This window comes from Populus nigra, chromosome 15 (genome assembly GCF_951802175.1).
Source record: "Populus nigra chromosome 15, ddPopNigr1.1, whole genome shotgun sequence".
Classification (NCBI taxonomy): Eukaryota; Viridiplantae; Streptophyta; class Magnoliopsida; order Malpighiales; family Salicaceae; genus Populus; species Populus nigra.
Genome location: NC_084866.1, coordinates 14,081,375 through 14,099,911, shown reverse-complemented (window position 1 = coordinate 14,099,911; position 18,537 = coordinate 14,081,375). Strand labels below are relative to the sequence as shown.

Sequence of the window (18,537 nt, the reverse complement as noted above, 5' to 3'; positions counted from 1 at the left end):
ATGGTCACGAATTTGAGTCCTCTCAGAGTCACTAGAGGCTTATATGGTCGTTAACTTTAAAGTCTGTGGAATTAGTCGAGATGCACACAAACTGACCCGGACATCCACATTAATAAAAAAATAAATATTGGTTGATTGAGAAGGTTTCCATTTATTTTATTTTATTTTTGGTTTTCAATTCTATCTTTTATTTTCTCAACAATAGCATATAATATCAAAAAAAAAAAAGAAACTTCACATGGAGTTTCTGAACAAGCTGAGAGGCAGACTATATGCCAACAACAATGGCAAGATTAATCTGATGATATCATAGGATAGCCTCCCAGCAGAAAATGTATATTAATTATAGACGATCACAAAGAAACAATTTTTACCCTATGCTCCCATGTTTTTTCGAACAATCTAAACACCAGGAGACAAGAGTCACCCTAGCTAGCTATACAATCATTTGCCATGAAACCTGCTTGAATACAGTTCAGCCAGCCACATTATTAATATGAGATTACATATACAAGGAGCACACCTTCTCCAAGCATTTTTTATCCTGCTGTCAACAGGAAAACTTCTAGCTGAGACAGTAACATAACTACAGATTTGATGACTCAAGCAAACCTAAAAAAAATAAGAAAGATGATGTTTTGAAAAAAAAATCATGGCAAAAACATCTTAAACAAGTCTTAAATCGAGATTTATATATTAGATATAATCAAAATCTTAATTTAAATAAAAAATAACATAAATTTTAAAAAATTAAGCTAAGAATTCAAAATTAACTTGAATAATAACAAAAATGATTGAATCTTATAGACGTTTTTACATGTCTTTTCAATCTTCTCACTATATAATTAATCATATAACCTAGAGAATTTTTTTTATAAAATTTGAGTTCGATTCAATAATTAGATATAAAATTATAAATATTTATTTTAGACAAGTCGTTTAGTATAATCAAATTTCCTCTTAAATTTAAATATATTTATTTAGCCAAAACAAATATTTAGGCTATCTATATAGTCCAAACATATTAATTGATTAAAACAATATATAGATGGAACAATTGGGTTTGGAAAATCTATCCTCATTAACTTGTTGAGAGCTTCTATGATACATCAAGTGGTTTAATTAAAGTGGATGGCTTTGACATCAAACCAAAGTTATTAAATTTGGACTTGGACGAGTTAATTTTAATTTTCTTGATTTAATTTAAAATGATGTTATTTTAATATTTTTTTTATAAAAAATTAAAATGATATTATTTTAAAAATATATATATTAAAAAATATCAAACTAATTTTGATCATATCGCGGATTAATCTGTCAAATCAACTAAATTAACTTTAAGTTGAATTTATTTAAAATGAACCATTAAATTTGATTTAATATGTGATGGGGAAGTTTCAAATTTCTTTAAAATTAACCATTAAATTTGATTTGATGAAAACTCATCCAATCAACATCAGTCAGTAGTATAATAGAAATAACTTTATTTTTATGACGAAGGAGCACTTATATTAAGTCAATTAATATTAGTGTATTTGAAGAAAGGAATGTTTGGGAACGCGATTCAAATCGTGTTATCTTAAAAGTTCAAAAAAATTAAAATGAAATTTTTTATGTTTTTGAATCGTTTTGATGTGCTGATATTAAAAATAATTTTTTAAAAATAAAAAAAATTATTTTGATATATTTTTAAGTGAAAAACACTTTAAACTATCATCGCTATCACAATTCTAAACACACCCGAAATCTTGAATTTGAAAAAATAAAAAACCAAAACCTTGAATATGGTAATAAAACATGTCATAGTTCAAGCGGTTAAGCTAGGAAATCCAAATCAATTCAAAAGAGTGTCTTTTTATTTATTTCTTTTAAATAAAAATTATATTTTTTTAAAAAAATCAAACCAAGTTGATCATATTATAAATTAACTTATCAAACAAATCAGGTCATCTTCAAATTATAGATTGATAAGTCATTAACTTAAATGTATAGAGTAAGTTTTACATCAATACCCCAAAATATATAACTAGTATCAGATTCTCCATAAAATAATTTTTTATATCAATTTTATTTTTAAACTTTTATACATTTTTAACTAAAAACTATTATTTTAAAAGGTTTTTTTATCTATATTTTTATTTAAATTGCACTTTTTCTATAACAAATTACATGATTTTGCATATAGCTTAACGGATCTGTTAATTGATTCTAACAAAAACTCTAGTTAATACATAAAAATATTTTTCAAAAACAATTGACAAAAAAAATAATTTAGAATAAAAACTTGCAAAAAAAAAAAAAAACATTAAGCTGTAGAAAGGGCTGCTTGTTTTATTAAGGCCCAGATAAAGAAACCTTGCCAAAAAATAAAGCCCAACCTAACCCATTTAAATTACGAAAGGCCCTTATACATTATATACACACACAGTATTACTAACTATTTATTAGATGGAGATTTATTTTCTTTTTTCTTTATTTTATTTTATTTTGAAAAAAAAAAAAGCGTGAAAATGGCGGCAGCGATCGACGAAGAAATCAATTCGCTTCTCTCTTCCTTCGATCACATTTACGAGGCACTAAAAAATCTCCTTTCTGTTTGGTTGCTGAGAAAGCATGAGAAAATCGAAATGAAAATTTATTTATTTATTTATTTATTTATTTATTTATTTATTTATTTTTCTGAAGGATTTCAAGAACGGTATCACGGAAATTCAAACTCTGAGATCAAATTTGAATGCAGAGATTAAGAAAACAGAAGCACTCGAGTTCACTTGCAAATCTCTTAATCAAGGTTTTCCTCTTTTTAATTACTTCTTAATCTCTCTCTCAATCGCCTTTTTTCCTTTCTTCTTTTCTTAATTACTGCTTAATCACTCTCTTAATCGCTTTTTTTATTTGTTGAGTATTATTATTATTATTATTATCTGCAGAAAATGAGAGACTTAGGAAGCTGTACACAGGATCTTTGAACAATCTAGCTGAAGAGGTACGTGCAATTTTGTTAATTATTAAAGCAAGTTTTTTGATATGTTGCTTAGTTTTTAATCACTACAAGTTTAAAGCAGAATTGATTGATAAAAATAAAAAATTAATTAATTTTTTTATTGCTTGAATTTATGTGAGTACAGCTTGAGCGCCGTACGAAATGTGTAAGCTTGAATGAGGAGCTAAAAAGATTGAGGGATGAGCTGATTAATAAAGAGGATGTAAGTTAATTTCATGATTATTGATGCCTCGAGTCTCCTGTTGATTGTGAGTAGATCAAAGTGCGATGTTGAAGCATTACATTACCATACGATGTGTGAATCAATCCTGAATGAGTTTCTTGAATAATGTCAACCCGTGATGGGTGGTGTGATGTGGGAATGGGATCCATCAGTTGAATCCACCTGAGATGGTTGATATTATTGAGGGAATTAGTTCAATGTGGCTATTTTGAGATGAATAGCGTTACTTATAACTAGAGAGTAATTTGGAGTTCAATTTCTTTGAGAGATGATAATTTGTTGTGAAATGGATAATTCAATCTTGGATGGATTTCTCGAGTAATTTCATGTGGGAATGGGACCTGCCAGTTGAATCCCTGACGTGATGGTTCATATTTTCGGGAAACTCGTTCAGAGTGGCTATTTCGAGATGAATAGCGTTACTCATAACTCAAGTAATTTGGAGCTTAATTTCTTCAAGAGATGACAATTTGTTGTGAAATGTATAATTCAATCCCGAATGAGTTTCCCGAATAATTTTGTATGAGAATGGAACCCATCAATGGAATCTACTATGTCATGGTTGATAGGGTACTCATAACTAGGGTAATTTGGAGCTCAATTTCTTTGGGCATGATAATTTGTGATGGGATGGAAATGGTTTCATGTAGAACCTACACTATCTGATTGCATGATGAACATTGTATACCAGGATTAAGATGTTAAAATATGTGGGCAGGAGCATAAAAAGGCAGTGGAATTGCTTAAGAAAGACTACACGACTAAGGTTGGAGAATTAGAGGACCAAATCAGGTAGCTTGTCTAATTCTGAGGGATGATTCAATTACTTTCCTCCGAGATGACTGTTCTTTTCTGCGTGATGATTATGCATGTTAGAGGGTTTCTACTTGGGAAGGAAACAAATGAAGCAACTGTGACTCACCTCCGCCAAGATTTAGCAGCGCATAAAGCTCATATGCAAACTCTAGCAAACAGGTTGGACCGTGTAGCTTTCGAGGTGGAATCAAAATGTGAGGTTCATAATTTGTCAAGAATTCTTGAACTTGGTAGTTGGATTTTATTATACCAAAGGAATAGTAAACTTTGCTGATCATTCTGTGACAGATCATCTTGAGCTTCAGGATCTGAAGGATTGCCTCATGATTGAACAAGAAGAGAAAAATGAGTTGAATAAGAAACTCCAGGGTTTGGAAAAGGAATGTAAGTGTCTTATCTTTCTGTGCCTAATACATTTAAATGGTTCTGAATGACTTCGTACTTGTTTCTTGCTCAAAATATGTTTCTTCCGAGTAACTGAGGTTCCTGTGGCATGCCATGATGCGAATGGTTTATCTGTATCTGGTGAATTGCAGTGCTGATTAGCAAAACAAAGCGGGTTGAACAGCAGCAAGATTTGGCTTCCAGTCGACTTGTTGAAACACTAAAACAGAAGATTATGAAGCTGAGAAAGGAGAATGAGATCCTGAAAAGGAAGCTTTCTCATTCAGAGGAGGGCTAAAGGATGGTAACTGAAACTTAGAATAGATTTCTGCTTGTTAGAATTGAACTTTACCATGACAAGCAGTAGGGCATCTAGCATTTGGTGCACAATATAAATGAATCAGAGATCCTATGCCTTTCAAGTTCCTGCCAGGTTCAGCAAACATTGAGAACCTTCATTACTGTTTCAAGTATGTTTACTTCCTAATAAACCGCTTCTGGCACTTTGACTAAACTTGTTCAGTCCTTCAAGTACAAGAAGAGGACTATTACATATAATCAATTTTCTGGTGTTTGCAGCTAACCACCAACTGCCATAGAAATGCAATGGATGAGTGACTTTCAAGCACTCTGATGGGAACAAAAATATGTTTCTTGTTACCCATAAAGCCGGCCAACAACTACCCTCTGTATCTTTCGACCTAAGTAATAACGTTGCCTGAATTTATTACATCATTAAGGCAAGAAAAGGAGAGAAGAGCTACCATTTCAAACTAAGACAACAACTATAAGAAAAACTCATATTGGTTCTCAACCTATACGCAAATCTTCAATGTAGTCCTCAAACTATCCATTTCCTCCATTGGTTTTAGTATACCATACATTCCGCAATCGAGTCTCTCAATGAAGCTATAACCTTCCCCATTCTAGAGACACCAAAATGTGTTTCAGGTTGCTGCCTTAGAATGATAGAGAAGCTAGAGACCTAATCTTCGTCAAAATCTAATCCTGGTATGTTGCGAAGATCCAATCTTTCATATCAAATCTAGACAAAGATATTCAAAAGGTTAATGACTCAAAATAGTCCATGTGTTGCGAATATGCTTGTGTGCGATCATCTTCTCTTTTATAGCAAGATTGACATGAATTTTTCCCTATCGTGCTATATGGTTTGAACTTTATATCTAATGTAAACTTAGTTTAAGTTGTATTTTTATATCTTTTTCTTATAACTAAATCTCACTTGTAATTTAGGTTTTGCGGTACAATTTATGACTTGATTTAATATAACATGTGACCTGATTCAAAATTATTAATTTAGAACGATGTCATTTTAATATATTTTTTTAGAAATATTATTATTTTGAATTTTTTTAAAGTCAAATAAGGTTTTGACTGGGTTACAAATTGATCCTTTAAATTAATCGGGTTAACTTTTATTTAATTTATTTTAAAATTTAATTAATATTAAATCTCAAACCGATGAATTCTAAATTAAAACAAATTCTAAATTAACAAATCATCAAGTTAACTCATAAAACTAAACTTATTTTAATATATATTCTAATGCACCTAAAGCCTCGAATTTACTTCATTGTATTGCATAATATATGCAATTTAGATGTAAATCTTAAAGAAGATAGACGAGATCAAGGACCGTATAATACTTTGGGAGCCCAGTTCATTAAATTAATAGTAGAGAGACCTAGTTGACAATTAGTGGATCGTTAGGAGAGTAATATGATGTTTGACCAAAAGACCAAGACAAGTCATGAACAACATCGTCCAATGACTTCAGTTTTGAGCTGACCTTACGTAGACTTTAACACATGAATTAAATATATTAAGAAAGGAAAACTATCCCATGAGCCTCTCTCCTAAAATTTGGGTTTGTTTCTTAAATTTTAATCCAAAATGGGAAAAAAATCTTCTTCAAATTTCACTTCTTTATCAATTTTTAATCCAAAATACTACTTCAAAAAACCCCAACAACTTGTTCTTGTCATTTTTGGATTTATCTCTCTAGTTTTGCTTGTTTCTGACCGTCAAAATCTTACCAGAGACCACCAAGAAGAGGTTTTGAGATTGAATGAAGAATTGGCACAGCTAAAATTGCAGCTTGAAGATTTTAATGTAAAGGTTCAATGGTCAGCAGGTCTGGACAGTGCAGACATTAGCAAAGATGATGATGATGATCCTGTTAGTGTTGAAAGAAGAGAGAAAGTCAAGGAAGCGATGCTTCATGCTTGGACTTCTTATGAGAAGTATGCTTGGGGCCATGATGAACTTCAGGTCTGCTTTCTTTCTTTTCTTTTTTGTTTTTTAATCGCAGAAACTTACTGGGTTTTTAGTGCTTTGTATTATGATTTCTTGATCAAGTTCAAGACTTTTAGTATCTAGGGCTTTATTTTTATGATATTTAGGGTACGAGTGCAGTTTCCTAAAGAATGTTTGTGTTCACCTTTCTGTCTGTTATGAGAAATGGGGTTGGGGGTTGAGGTGTGGTGAGTCAATTTTGCAACCAATGAGTCAATTCTGATTCTAAACAGCCACAAACAAAGAATGGAGTTGATAGCTTTGGTGGTCTTGGAGCAACTCTAGTGGATTCTCTTGATACATTATTTATAATGGGTCTTCATGAGCAGTTTCAAAGAGCCAAAGAGTAAGTTTCTATTTCTTGAAAGTTGATTGGAAATCACTGTGGTTTATATTTCGGTAATTTTTTAAATTGTTTTATTTCTAGATTTAGAAATGGTTGTACGTAAGCTGGCTGTTATGTTACTTAATTGCAGGTGGGTTGCGAACTCATTGGATTTCAACAAGGATTATGAGGCTAGTGTCTTTGAGACAACCATAAGGTGGCATTAGAAGTTTTAATCTTTAATTTTCAGTTGCGTTACATTTTTTGCAAGACTACATTCTACCTGTGTTGCTTCTTAACTCTTTTGTCTACTTTTGCTGTGTTCAGGGTTGTTGGAGGGCTTCTCAGTGCTTATGATCTTTCTGGCGACAAAATTTTTCTTGAAAAGGCTAAAGATATTGCAGATAGATTGCTGCCTGCATGGAATTCTCCTTCAGGAATTCCCTATAACAGAATTAATTTAGCGCGTGGGAGTGCACACAACTTTGGGTGGACTGGGGTACTTTTTGTTGTTCATTGGCTTTTTTTATGCTCCCAGATTATTCCTCGCTTTGTAATCTGTTCATACAATGCACTGAGAAGCCTGCTTCGTGAGCTTGATAATTCAAGACATACTCAACTCATTTTGACTCTAATGGTTATGTGTTTTATAGGGAAACAGTATCCTGGCAGATTCTGGAACAGAGCAGCTTGAATTCATTGCTTTATCTCAAAGAACAGAAGACCCAAAATATCAGGAGAAGGTATTTGCACTCTCATGGTTGTGTATGTCTGGAAGTTTCACTTTTGAATCTTTTTCTTTTTTTTTCAAGTCATGTTTGTTTAGTTGAGACTAGTTTTGGCAATTCCAAATATGATATGTGATTCCCAAAGAAAGCATGGTAATAATAATAGATGTGGAACTAGAGTGTTTTGTTATATGCTTTCTGTAAGTTTTTCTGTGAACTGATATTTCAGGTAGAGAAAGTCGTAAAAGAGCTTCAGAAAACCTTTCCAGCTGATGGTTTACTTCCCATATATATTAGTCCTCGCTCTGGAACAGCTGCTTACTCAACAATAACATTTGGTGCCATGGGGGATAGGTATTGATGCGTATTGTTGTATTTAAGATGCAATTAGCTGCAGAAACATTGTAAACTGATTTTACTGAATATGTTCCTTTTTATAACATCTATTGATGCTAAAAAAAAGTAGGATGTCAAGCTAGCTATATCATTTTTCAGAGGGCAGTGATCAAAAAATCATCTTGTAACCACCATTCTGTCACGTATCATCAGACAATTAAACCTGAGTAACATGAATTTCGAAGAAGATATTGATCTCGTCATGTATGTTAAAGAAGCCATATATTGTGCTACTTGAATCCGCTACTAAGATACCATGATCAAATGATACAGGATTCATTTATGAAATGGTGCTTGTGATCCTTTTTTTTTTTATCTCACATAAAATGTTCTATAGTGTTCATTCCTAGGTTTTATGTTTCTTGCTGGCAACAATCTACTTCAAAAGTTTGATCTCGTAGAAAGTGCTGTAACATTGTACTTGGTATTGCACGCTATTTGATCAAATGTTTGATTTACTAGGCAGTTTATGAAACCACCCAAATGGTTAATTCCTTATAATGTGTTGATTATTGGGCTTGATGACCCGCCCTTGAGAGGGATAGTTATGGACATTCTTAAACCTTTCTAACAGCTTAACTTTCTAGATTGAATGGTTCTTTTAGCATAAAACAACTCCACGATGTCATCTATGGCCTCTTAATACAAGCATAAATGACACGATGCTATTTTTTTTTTGCAGCTTTTATGAGTATTTACTCAAGGTGTGGATACAAGGGAACAAAACAGAAGCTGTGAAGCACTACAGGTAGTCTATATTCCCAATTTTAAATGATACGCATTGATTATGCAATTTCACTTAAAATGCTTGTAATTTTGTGAGCTGTGTGCTAGGATTGGCAAAATTCCAAAAATCATGGTGTAAATATATGATGATAAAAATTCCTAACAGCTAATCTATAACCTGTGGGAGAAATGTTGCATTTTGTTACTGTTATATTTGGTTGCTAAATGATAAAATGATAGGTTACTTGACTAATATATTGTTTTTGCCACCATGAAGACACCTATACCTCTGTCTCTCGCCTCGTAATATTATTTTTGCAAAGCTTGTAGAAGCGAGTAGCACAAAGTTTCAGTTCCCTGTAATGTTGATTTCTTTGATGAAAAATTTATGGCATTGGCTTGTGATCTTGGAAAATCAATGTTAAATATTGACATAGGATGCTGTGATCAATTTCTTCAATTGGTCACTGAACCATTATGATAAAGATGAGCTTTGATTATTATTTCCCTCATCTATTTTGTAAAGATTACATGACATTTTGCATTGAGAACTCTCAAATGAATCTCTACATTGACAAAATCTGTGTTAATGAATACTGCAAACAGAGAGATGTGGGAGACATCGATGAAAGGTCTCCAAAGCTTGGTTCGGAAAACAACCCCATCATCCTTCACATACATTTGCGAGAAGAATGGAAATTTTTTATCTGACAAGGTAGTCAAACAATTTGAGGAAATCTCCTAACTATTTGATGACTAAGTTGTTGTGTGGTCTTTCAAGAGCTTAACTTCTTCATCACTGTAGATGGATGAATTGGCATGCTTTGCTCCTGGCATGTTGGCTTTAGGATCTAAAGGTTATGGCTCTGGTGAAGCCGAAAAGGTTTTATCACTTGCAGAAGAGGTATTAATTAAGAAATAGCCTTTATATTTATTGATTTTGTTATCATTGTCATTTGCACTAATGTGCTTGTTTTCTAGTCAATTAGTATTAGTCTACACTGCAATACACCAAGCTAATTGTATTAAGACAGAGTATATAAAAAGGAGTTTCTTGGATTCAACTGACTTTGTGGTGTGTTCAAACTCTTAAAAAAATGAATTTAGAATATTGACAGTTTGTGAGATAAGAAGATCTGAATGAGCCAATAATCACTGAATTTTCAAATGAGTTCTGCGTCTTTTGAGAAGTTTATAAGAAGCAGAATTTATGGTGGTACAAAGTTTAAGTTTAATTGATGAGGGATACCTTGATCTTCTGAAATTTAAGGAAATCTCATTGTGTTTGCTCTCTTCTTTCCATCATCCCCCAACCCATCAGCCTTTGAAGGCTCCTGACCACTATGGATTTTGTATTGATAGTACAGGAATCTGAATGAAGTTTGTAATGCCACGTGTCAGTAGACTGCTGCTTCTGTCACTGTGCTTGCAATTCTCCGAATGTATTTCCTTGGTTCAAAAAAGATAAAATTTAAATATTTTTTGTTGAATTTAGAGATTTTGATTTTAAGGAAAAATGGATGCTTATTGCTGCCAACTGGTCTTGAAAACTGCTTTGTTTTCACAAATAGTTGGGATGCTGGGATCAAGAATACTGGCTGTCACATAAGGGAATACTAGAATTATGGTAATTTTACATTTCTTCGACTTCTAGATCAACAATAAGGTGTCAAACATAGAATTGTTGAGATAGATAGAAGATGGCTGAAGGAAGACAGAATTTTGTGCGGCAGAAGTGACATGGGAATTTAGATGAAGTGACTGGGAAATGCTTGGATGTGTGTGGAATAGGTTATTTGGTAAGTATGAAAGAGTTCAAGTGTTGAAACCACAATGAAAATATGCTTTATTGAGGTAGAGTCATGTTTTTTTCAAGAAAATGCAGTAACAAAGAGAAGCGAGAAAAATAGCACGGTCTCCACCATCATTATCCTTATTGTTACTACGATTGGTATTAGGTAACCTCAAGGATGCATCTGCAGAAAGCTTGCTTGCCTGGCCAAAAGTTGAGGTCCATCATACAAGCAAAAGCATTTAAAGAAGCATATAGGCAAAAAAAAAATGCGGCTGAGAACTTGAATATGCTGGTCCAGTTTCATGGCTTCCTAATCTACTTAATTGACTGGTGCATAGTTATTTTGTTCGTGGTTCACATGTTTATTAGCTTCAGATTTCGGTGGCTACATCTAATTTAATTTTTGGCTTTAAACTGTAGCTTGCATGGACTTGTTATAATTTCTACCAGTTGACACCTACAAAACTGGCTGGAGAGAACTATTACTTTCACCCTGGACAGGTTTGACTCTCTCTTCTAGATTGGAAAAATGGAAGATATTCACTTGTTGTATGCTTGATACTGAAAGATGATGAAATTTCAGGACATGAATGTCGGCACTTCATGGAACATTTTGAGGCCTGAGACAGTTGAGTCACTCTTTTACCTGTGGCGTATCACTGGAAACAAGACATACCAAGAATGGGGTTGGAATATTTTTCAAGCATTCGAAAAGAACTCCCGCATAGAGACTGGATATGTTGGTCTTAAGGATGTAAGATTTCTCTAACCCAAAGATTGTAGTCTTAATGTTATATAACAAACACCTTCATGCATGCACACGCATAATGACCCTAGTCCAGTCCATGTATTCTGTTGTGTCTTTTCAGGAAGGTATGACTTGAATCCTCTACTACTTTATTGCATGTTCGAGAAATAGAATGAACCAGAACCGCAACTCCTAAATACCACTGGTTTTTCCCATGCTTTGTGCTGTTTAGTTGCCTCAGAATTTTGTGGTTTTGTTAAATGTACGAGTCCTATTCATATCCATTTTAAAATCCCATGCATGGATTTATTTTAATGAATAATCCTTAATTAGAACCTAAAAGCAAAGCATTATAAAGTTTTGAACTCAATTATTCTTGTCTATTTGTGCAGGTGAACTCAGGTATCAAAGACAACAAGATGCAGACTTTCTTCCTTGCCGAGACGCTCAAGTATCTGTACCTCCTATTCTCACCTACGTCTGTCATCTCTCTGGATGAATGGGTATTCAACACAGAAGCACACCCTCTGAGAATTGTGACTCGTGGTGATCTTCATCAAGAGAATTTCCAAGTTGACAGACAACAAAAGTTACCACTTCATTTTCGTGGTAGAAAGGAGGGTCGACTAGGATACAATTAGCTGCCATCCTCCTCACATTTTCAGTCAGCTCACTTGCCTCCTGTCCTCACATACATCAACCATAAAAAAGGTGACGGTGCAGAACTTTTATATTATTCAAGATTCACAGCAGCATTAGTCCTTGAACCTGGATAAAGAGTGACACCGTCAATCATGTCCATCAATTAAGCAATCAAGGTGGTGCTGGTCAACATTCTGCCCCAGAATTTATATCCTCATCTTGTTTCCAGCTTGGATGGCTGTGTAAAACAGATAGCACATTGTCACTAGAAATTATCATATAAGACATGATCGAGGGGCAAATGAGCTGTTGTACACATACAATATGGGCTCACAGGTCATAAAGAATTGTTATAGATTATTGAAAATAAAATAAAGGGGACCAAGATATATTCATGCAGAATTCTTGGTGTATTTAAACCTTGTCAACTGGATAACATAAGAAAAGAAAAATGAAGTATGCTGTTTCTATGAGTCTGGATTGTGTATTTCTTTCTCAAAAGAAAATCTATCAATTTTATATTATAATTATTTAGCAGTAACAACGTAAGATTTTCCTACTTAGAAATACCTTCAGCAACGAAGATTTTAAGAGAAAACTAATGTTTTGAAGTGAGATGTTATACTTGAAAAGGTTAGTTAAAGTTGTGGTTTTTTTTCAATTAGGTATTTAATCAAACAACCTTGCAATATAAAGTTGAACAACTCTGAAAATGTTAGTTGTGCTAGCTTTGTGATCAATCAAGAGACTGTAATTGTGAAAGACAGCTCAAAGAACATCCTCTTTAATGAAATAAATACCATCATCAAAATTGCCAACTCATACGTGTATTTTTCCTCCATCATAACGACATCCATGGTTTTTCGGTGGGGCAAGTTTAGGTTAAATCGGTGGGAAAAAAATTAAAACAATTTTTTTACAAAATAAAAATTAATAAATTGATGATTGGATTTAATCTGATTAGACCTGGATTAGCTAAATTACCGGATGAACCCAAGTATTTTACTAGGTTAACAAATTTATTTATTTTTTATTTTTTTCGACCCAGTTTATTCTAAACTCTAGATCGAACGAGCCTTACATTACTATTAAGCCCGTTGGAGTTTACTATAAAGAATCATTATTGCAAAAATAATTTAATTATTTTTCCTAAATGTAGAAACGGAGATTAGGTCCCATGGCATGTGCTGGCACCTACAAAAAGTCATCCTGGAATCAAGAACAGAACGTGTGGACCACTACAAAAGTCATCCATTGATGAAGGGATCTTTCTGAATTCCCTCTCAACATGCTGTGGTTGCACCTTTGAAGGAATGATTTCCATGTGAAATCACTTTTAAGTTCAAACCATTCTGTTTTCCTACAATATAAAACACACATAACCTTCTTTTTAAAATTGAATGATTAATTAATTTCAGTTGAAATTACTTATGATTTACCATTATATATGATATTATATGATGATATGATTCGAGATTGAAATATGAAAAAAGTAACGCAAGAGAATTAAAACAAAACATTTATGGAGTCCACAGTGACTACAAATTAGCCGGCACAAAAGCTTAAATGCTTGAAAAGTAGGGATATTATCAGAGCCTGTCTATCCAGCTAACATCCAACTCATCAGAGCATGCCCCCACAGTGGCGTCTTTGTTTTTCTTGTACAGAGCAACTAACCTTGAAGCCTAGTTGACAATAACAGGATCCTAACTCCTTCCATTTGTTTTCACACAGCCTTGAGAATTACTCAAACACGTCAAAAGCTGGCAAGAAATATGAGAGAAAATTCCAGGGAAAATGATGACAGAAAAGGGGTCAAGGTGATCATGGACCTACAGGATGTCAATGTAATGTAATAGTGAGATGATGAAAACCGAGTGAAGAAATATATTACAACATCCCCCATTGTCTGGATAACCAAATCAATTGGTTAGCTACAAGGAATTGATCAAAAACGACAAGGCTATTAGTTTGGCTCTGTAACGGATTAAGATCATTCAAGGAAAAACAAAAAAAAAATGAATCGATCAATGTAGCAAAACAGTGGTGGTATCAACTGAGATTTTGCATTGCAGCTCGCGGGTTGAATAGCTTGGCAGCCTATCTCTTTCCCCCATTCATCTTTAACTGTATGATACCTGTCTCCTCTTAAGGAATATACAGATTGTTTCTTTCTGGTCACCGACAATCGGTTGAAGTAAATGAGTCTGAAAATCCTCCTGGAATACTTGATTGGGATTGGGAGTAAGACATGTTGTTAAACATTGTCGAAGTACCTTCATCAGCTTGCCATCTTTGGAGAAACTGAGGAAGGCTCATGTGGAGATCAATGCCAGAATTGCCTTCCTCTTCATGGTTGGTAGGTTTCCATTGTTCTACTAGAGGTCCTAAGACGTTGACAGCATGGCCCATATCTGGTCTTTGGTGTGGCTCACGAGCTGTGCAATGCCCTGCTAGCTCGGCCACTTTGAAAATGCTCACAAAGGTCTCCTCGTCAGGATTCAGAGTTTGGTCGATTGCCTTTGGAAGGTTGTCCTTGTTGACTAGGACACGGCGGAACCATGTGACCAAGTGAGCCCTTTCATCTGGCACTGTATCATCTAGAGCTTTTCTCCCTGTCATAATCTCCATCAAAATCACTCCAAAAGCATATACATCCACTTTTGTTGTAACCCTTCCAGTAGCTGTGCAGGACATAGTAGGTTCAGTTCATATTTGAAGAGAACAGTCATCAACAAATCAACATATTCAAGATGAAGCAAATGAATATGAAAACTAAATATACCAACATCTAAAGATCTTATTAACAGGAAACAACTGAAAGATAAAGAGGATCACGCCTCTAGATCAAGAATCACACTTTCTGAAACTTCAGTGTGCATGGAAAAGTACCAAGCTCGTTGAAAAATGAAATGCAAGTGTGTAGGAGGCCTTAGGTTTTCCTATATTTATAAAAATAGGTAAAAGTAGGCAGTTTTACTACTTCAAGGTTGCATGCATGGAAAGATAACAAAATACGAATTGATGCAATATAATAAGCTAAGGAAACTTGCAATCACTTGAATGGAGATAACCAAGTATGGACATTTAAACCTCTACTAACCAGCATATTCGGGTGCAAGATAGCCAAAGGTTCCTGCCAGCCTTGTCTCCATAGAATACTTCCCGTCAGGCGCATTTTTAACCAAACCAAAATCAGCAACCTTAGCTCTCATGTCATCTCCAAGAAGTATGTTTGAAGGCTTCAAATCTCTATGAATGAAACTCTGCTGAGCTAAGCTGTGCAGGTATTCCACTCCTCGAGCCACATCCAGTGCAATTGTAACCCTCTGTTTCCAAGTAAGAGGAGGGTAACCAAGTTCTTGCCATTCAAACAAATGTTGAGCGAGAGTCCCCTGTGGCATGTACTCATACACCAAGAGCCTCTCGTTTCCATTTATACAGTAACCCAAAAGAGCAACTAAATGCCTGTGCCTCACTTTAGTAAGCACTGCAATCTCTGCCTGGAACTCATTCATTCCTTTTGTCCCCATTGCCCCAGATTCCATCCGCTTCACAGCAATCTTAGTCCCATCATGCAATTCGCCCTTATAAACCACACCAAAACCTCCCTTACCCAGAATGTTATTCTCGCTGAAATTATCAGTTACTTGTCTAAGTAACTCGATTGAAATCACAATGTTCCCACCCTCAAAAAAGTGCCGGCCACTATGGTTGCCACTACTTTGACTTTGTATTTCACTGAGAACCCCGTACCCATTCGTGCAACACGATGAACCATTCTTAACCAATGCATTGATTCCATTCCCATTCTCTTGATCATTCACTCTCCCAGACTTCCCTCTCTTTTTCTTGCGATTAACCTTAAACAACACGAAGAAGCCAATAGCACCAACAATCACAATACCAACAACACCAGCAATCACACCTGGACTCACCTTCTTACCACCATTTCCTTTTCCATTAGGAACACCTCCAGGTGTGGTTGTATTTGAATCTGAACCAGATGATGGTGTCCCTCCACTTCCAGAACCCCCACCACTCCCAAGCAAAGGATTACCTGGTGTAATGGTTAGCTTCACTGAAGATGCGAAAGCTGGGATCTTCCCAGTGAGATTGTTATTGGAGACATCAAGAAGCGAAAGTTGAGGCAACTTTATCAAGCTATCGGGAATGGAACCTGATAAATTATTATCATTCAATTTCAAAGTTGTCAAAGCAGTGAGATTAACAAATGCAGGAGAGATTATCCCTCCAAAATGCTGCTTCCCCAAACTCACTGTAATGACAGTCTTTTTTTGTGAATCACAGGTAACAAAAGGCCAACCACGGCAAGCATCATTCCCTTTCCACGAATCAGACAGCATCACAGGATAACCAAAACCACCAGCAATCTCGAGCAAAGTGGTCACTTGTGGATCACAAGCAACACCAGCAGTATCCACACAAAAATTATTAAGACCACTATTATCGACTTTAACACCTTTTCCAAACTGAGGCACAGGACCTTGTAATTTATTATTATAAAAAGAAATATTCAACAAACCAGCTTGGGAAGACAGAGAAACCGGAAAGATCCCAGTAAACTGATTATCCCTCAACTGCAAATCAAACAAACTCTTGCTCTTTGAAAAATCTGGAATTGGCCCAGTAAACTGATTCTTCTGAAGCCAAACTTGACTCAACTGCTCCATTGAAGGCAACACCTCAATAGTACCAGACAACCCCATTTCCTGATTATTAAGCCACAAATTCTGAATCCCAGAATTAGCAAAAGATGGAGGTAACCCTCCAGTTAAGTTATTATAAGACAATCTAAGATTTTGCAAACTAGGAAAAGAAGCAAACATATCAGGTATAGTACCAAAGATGTTAGCGTGACTAGCCTCAAAAGTATTTAAACTAGAAGACTCAGTTAGATCAGTAGAAATAGCCCAAGGTTCCAAATTTATATTCGCATCCATGCTCAAAGTTTGCAAACTAGTTAACCCTTTAAAGAAATCTGCAGGGATACTGGTAAAATTATTAGTACCAATATAAACTTCTCTCAAAAAAGCTAAATTTGCAAGGGAAGGCAAAGGACCGATCAGCTTGTTGTCTTGAAGAGACAAACTTTGAAGCTGAGAAAGCGTTGAAAGCTCAGATGGGAGAGTCCCTGAAAGACCTTGAGAAGCTAAGTTAATGGAAATCACATTGTTGTTGTCACATTTAACACCATTCCACTTGCAGTAACCATTGGTGTTTGTTGTTGACCAGCCTTTTGGTGTTGGGGTTAGGGCAGAGGCTAGTTTTAGCATGGTGCCTGCATCATCCGCGGTGGTTGTTGTGGTGGTGGAGAGGAGGAAAAAGAGGAGGAGAAAGAAAGAGAGAAGAAGGTCAGCCATTGTGAGAGAGTGAGAGAGAGAGAGAGAGAGTTTGGTTTTTTATTTTTATTTTTTCTTTCGTGTGTTATAAAGTCTTCTTGTTTTGTTTGGTGTCGTGATTAGGGTTGAGTGTTTTTATATATTAAAATAATATTTTTTTTATTTTAAAAAAATGTTTTTGATATTAATATATTAAAATAATTTAAAAATATTTAAAAAATAATTTAATTAAAAAATAATAATATTTAAAAAAATAGTTTTAAAAAACAAAAACTATAAAGTTATTAATATGGTTTCATGTTTTCTATTTTTTTTTATTGGTGAGGGATTTGGTTTTTTCAAAAGAAATTTTTCTTTTTCAAAAAGGATTTAACCGGTAATTAAAGCATATTGAAACGGTACATCATGACGAATCAAGAATAAAATCAATTATTAACCATCTAGATGGTGATTTAGTGGTAAAAGCTTGAAATCAAGAGGTTTTGCTCTCTCTGTAATCTCAGGTTCGAGCCATATAGTTGCTTATATGAAGATCACTGGAAGCTTACATAGTCGTTAACTGCAGGGCCTGTGGGATTAATCGAGGTGCGTGTAAGCTGATCCGAACACCCATGTTAAACTAAAAAAAAATAAAATCAACTATTTCTTAGCTGTAAAACTTGATTAACTTGGATTCATTTGATTCGAGATTTAAATCTGTTTAGATTGAAAAAAATTTAAATAAGCTAATTAAAAATTAGATTAACTTGCTAACTCGTTTTATTCAAGTATGAACAAGTTAAAACTCATCTTTCAACTCATTGATTTTAAAAAAATAATTAAAATAATATCATTTTAATCTTAAACAAAATAAATTAACCCAAATCAATTCTCATAAACCGTGACCAAACCTTATCTCATATTAACCCTGGGTTTTTACAACTATGAAAATTATCTTTCTCCATTTAACAATCAATGTGATGCTTGTTGTCATTGGCATGGTTTCCCTTCCCCATATGTTTCCTTCTCTTTTTACACTTTTGTGAGGGAAAAAAAAGATAATTGATCATTTGATAAATGGCTCTATGATCA

The 18,537-nt window shown here is 34.3% G+C and overlaps 3 protein-coding genes across 4 annotated transcripts; 2 read left to right on the top strand and 1 right to left on the bottom strand.

Annotated features, from left to right (window-relative positions):
* Positions 1-2,510: 2,510 nt before the first annotated feature.
* Positions 2,511-4,941, top strand: LOC133674010 (protein At-4/1). The gene is made up of 8 exons (XM_062094972.1): positions 2,511-2,573; positions 2,665-2,791; positions 2,931-2,986; positions 3,129-3,206; positions 3,946-4,019; positions 4,104-4,237; positions 4,332-4,427; positions 4,580-4,941. Exons 1-8 carry the CDS (start codon positions 2,511-2,513, stop codon positions 4,723-4,725), a joined length of 774 nt encoding a protein of 257 aa, XP_061950956.1. The 3' UTR covers positions 4,726-4,941.
* A 1,298-nt stretch (positions 4,942-6,239) lies between these two features.
* On the top strand, positions 6,240-12,505 carry LOC133674587 (mannosyl-oligosaccharide 1,2-alpha-mannosidase MNS1-like). Of its 2 annotated transcripts, none has more exons than XM_062095784.1 (12): positions 6,240-6,719; positions 6,977-7,089; positions 7,220-7,285; positions 7,396-7,567; positions 7,722-7,811; positions 8,026-8,150; positions 8,875-8,940; positions 9,525-9,633; positions 9,724-9,822; positions 10,877-11,043; positions 11,134-11,214; positions 11,297-11,436. In XM_062095784.1, the coding sequence occupies exons 1-11, from the start codon at positions 6,342-6,344 to the stop codon at positions 11,165-11,167; spliced, it is 1,419 nt and encodes a 472-aa protein (XP_061951768.1). In that variant the 5' UTR covers positions 6,240-6,341; the 3' UTR covers positions 11,168-11,214; positions 11,297-11,436. The 2 variants fall into 2 exon arrangements, with proteins under 2 accessions (XP_061951768.1, XP_061951767.1); XM_062095783.1 differs by lacking the exon at positions 10,877-11,043 and adding an exon at positions 11,854-12,505 and having other exon boundaries at positions 6,245-6,719; positions 11,297-11,467.
* Positions 12,506-13,967: 1,462 nt separating this feature from the next.
* On the bottom strand, positions 13,968-17,561 carry LOC133674444 (receptor-like kinase TMK4). Its single transcript, XM_062095545.1, has 2 exons — positions 15,207-17,561; positions 13,968-14,787 (listed from the first exon to the last, which is right to left on the bottom strand). Exons 1-2 carry the CDS (start codon positions 17,485-17,487, stop codon positions 14,282-14,284), a joined length of 2,787 nt encoding a protein of 928 aa, XP_061951529.1. The 5' UTR covers positions 17,488-17,561; the 3' UTR covers positions 13,968-14,281.
* Positions 17,562-18,537: the final 976 nt, after the last annotated feature.